General features: G+C 36.5%; 1 protein-coding gene across 1 annotated transcript; it reads right to left on the bottom strand.

Moving 5' to 3' along the window:
- Window positions 1–245: 245 nt before the first annotated feature.
- LOC145118632 (uncharacterized) lies at window positions 246–1915 on the bottom strand. Its single transcript, XM_079054329.1, has 3 exons — window positions 1440–1915; window positions 1037–1227; window positions 246–967 (listed from the first exon to the last, which is right to left on the bottom strand). Exons 1-3 carry the CDS (start codon window positions 1913–1915, stop codon window positions 246–248), a joined length of 1389 nt encoding a protein of 462 aa, XP_078910455.1.
- Window positions 1916–3165: the final 1250 nt, after the last annotated feature.

The following is a 3165-nucleotide window of genomic DNA, read 5'->3' as shown; positions in this document are numbered from 1 at the left end:
TCTTTTCCTTAGTTAGAGTTACTTTTCTCACAATGTAATTCTAGAGAGAAAGAAAGTTGGTGGGTTCTCCCACCCAGGGAGAGTTTCTCTCCCACCATGTTCTTCATGAAATATATTATTCTCTCTTTGTTCTTAGTCTTTTTTTATGAACTCATAATATGTTCTTCGTGTTCATACTTCCAAAAACACGATTAATCTCGAGATATCCTTCTTCCGCACTCACCGTTCGTTATAAAAATGGGTCTCTACACTTTAACTGCAAGTTCCCGACCAAATCTATCCATTTTTTTCTTGTACTTTGGCAACTCAATAGTCACGACTTGCTTTTGCATCTCTAAATCTCCGGAAAATAATGTATCAAAAAACTCAAGAACCGCATCCATTACTTCGGGATCATGTTGGAGTTGTGGATCCTTATAATGATAATAAGGATTTAGAAGATAAGCCGTCAAATGCAATTTTGAATCTAGTCTACCTTTCATTTTCTTTGATATGATATTTATGATAGGCTCATATGCTTTTTTGTTACCGCCTAAAGCATCAATGATTTCTTTTTTTGCTTTTTGAATCTCACCATAAACAAAACCCATCGAGGGCTTCCAATCCGCATCAACCATACGAAGGACTTTCACCAAAGGGGAAAACACCTTTAAGCAAAGTACCACACCCGCCCAAAATGTGGAACCTGTCACCAATGTATGACTAGATCTCCCTTTAACTGCATTTGAAAATTTACATTCCTCCCATTTGTTGCTAGAGAACATATGCCTTAGTTGCTCTTTTTTTTCAGACAAACTTTGTAATGTTAGATAGGCGGAAGCAAATCTCGTAACACCCGGTCGGATGATATCCCTTTTGTTAGTGAATTTTCTCATCATAGCTAATGTTTTGTGGTGGGCATAAATGAAGATGGTTAGTTGCTTTTCTTGATCTAAGACTTTCTTGAACCTTGGAAGCCCACCAATACCTTCAAAAAATAATCACGATTAAAAACACAAATAGAATTATAAAACACAATAAATAAAATTATAAATACCTTCAAGCATAAGGTTAATGGTATGTGTCGCACATGATGTCCGGAAAATCTTTGGTCTTTTCTCTTTTAGCAACTTTGCGGCTCCCATGTTATTCGTGGCATTATCGGTTACTATTTGAACAACATGTTCGGGACCAACTTCTTGAATGCAAGATTCCACATACTCATATATATATGTTGACTTGTATGTGCTTCATCCGAACATTCTTTTGAAGATAAAAATGGTACCCATCTTTGAATTGAGTCATTGACACATAAATTCACAATGCTCCTCCTCTTTCTATCAGACCAAGCATCCGTCATAATCGAGCATCCATCTTGTTTCCATTCTTCTTCATTTTTTTCACTAAATTTTTTGTTCTTTCAACTTCTTTTTTTTTAAATTGTGTTACTCAACTCATACCTAGTAGGAGTTGGAAGCCCGGTTCCATATTGGCCAATTACCTCCACCATCATTTTAAAGCTATCCTTTTCGAAGGCATGAAAAGGAATTGCACACTCATATGCCCACCTACCAATGAAACTTTTCACAGTTGATATTCTTTCTTTCCGAATAGCATTGTTAATATAAACTTTTTTGCCTTTTCCCGACTTCAAAGATTCTTCGGGGTTTAATGTGCTTGCAAAGTTATCCATCGGGCCTATAACATATGGTTCCCTCAAGCTCCCAAAAGTATTCTCTATTTCATCCGTGTCTATACTAATGTTTTCATTAGTATCAAATCTCACCTCCGATCTTAACGCTTCATCATGTGCTTGTTTTCCCTTCTTTTTTAACTTTCCTTCATTGATAGCATCTCGACATCTCAACTGATCATCTTTGGTAGACTTTTGACATGGAGCTACATTTCCTTTCACATGAGCAATATGTTGTTTCATTCTTGAAACCCCCCACTATAAACTCTTCCACACAATGTACACTTCAATTTATCCAAGTTTGTAGGATCTGGGCAAATAGCAAATTCCCAAGCAATATCATTTGAATTCCTCTTAAAACCAGTAGCTGTTGAATCCATTGATCGTGTAGCTGAATTTTTAGATGCCATTAACAACCTTTAATCTGTGAAAATTTGAAAGAAATGGTAATGAGACATGGGCAGAAAATAACTTGAAATAACCTTTAATCTGTGTAAAGGAGTGTAATCTGTTTTGAAATAACTTGTTCCAGTAATATGAAACAACAATTATGTATCTCATAATCTGTTTAGTTTAATAAAGGGTTAATGACTTAAAACAGGAATGAAAAAACTGGAATGAAACAGGCATGAAAAAGCTGGAATGAAACATGGGCAAAAATTAGGATTGAAACAGGGGCAAAATGGTCCAGCTTGTATGATCGCTTATGAAACAGGGGCAAAAATCAAAACACAGGAAGGAAAACCCAAACCAAAATAGTTGGACCATTATGCAGCATGTATGTTCTTATGTTCGTAAGCAAACCAAAACAGGAATGAAAAACCGAAACCAAGGGAAAAACTTACCGATGACAGCTGGTCAAAGTCGATGGTGAGAAATCCAGAATCGACAGATTGAATTGTTTGGACTCGAAGGTGTGGTCGGAATAAGTTGCAGCGATGATTAGAAATCACGATAATCACACTGATACAACACATTCATCAGGACATAAGTTGAATAACAATTAAATCGCAAAAATCAGAAACATACCTGCGAGTGCGAATCTGCGATGCGTAGTCGTCTCATGTGTCGGTGTCTGATGGAGAATGCTGTAGCCGGAATCGATTAACCCTTGTCGCCGAAGTCGAATAACGTTGGTGTAGGTGTAGGTGTGAAGTTGCGATAGTCGATCGCTGGAGAAGAGAACGAGATGAAGGAGGCGCAAAAAAACAAGACGAAGAATGAAGGTTGTATTTCTTTTAGTCGATTAGGTTAAGAAAAAAGGTTTAATTTTGACTTTTTTTAGTTGACTTATGTTGACCTATTTTGACCGCCTAGACCGCCATTTTCCGCCTTTGACCGATTCCGATTAATTGCAACGCTTATCAAAAATCCTATACAGTTTACCTCCGCCAAGCGCCTAGGCGGCCGCCTAGGTCGATTTTTACAACACTGATATATATATATATATATATATATATATATATATATATATATATATATATATATATATA

This window comes from Lactuca virosa, chromosome 1 (assembly GCF_052849685.1).
Source record: "Lactuca virosa cultivar CGN04683 chromosome 1, Lactuca_virosa_CGN04683_v6, whole genome shotgun sequence".
Lineage (NCBI taxonomy): Eukaryota > Viridiplantae > Streptophyta > Magnoliopsida > Asterales > Asteraceae > Lactuca > Lactuca virosa.
The sequence above is the reverse complement of the archived record's forward strand: the minus strand, read 5'-3'. Positions and strand labels throughout refer to the sequence as shown.

Coding starts and splice junctions, on each gene's coding strand:
- LOC145118632 (XM_079054329.1), bottom strand. CDS start 1,915: ATGAAACAACATATTGCTCATGTGAAAGGAAATGTAGCTCCATGTCAA. Junction 1,228..1,439: donor GGGCTTCCAACTCCTACTAG/GTATGAGTTGAG, acceptor GTTCGGATGAAG/CACATACAAGTCAACATATA. Junction 968..1,036: donor CATTAACCTTATGCTTGAAG/GTATTTATAATT, acceptor TATTTTTTGAAG/GTATTGGTGGGCTTCCAAGG.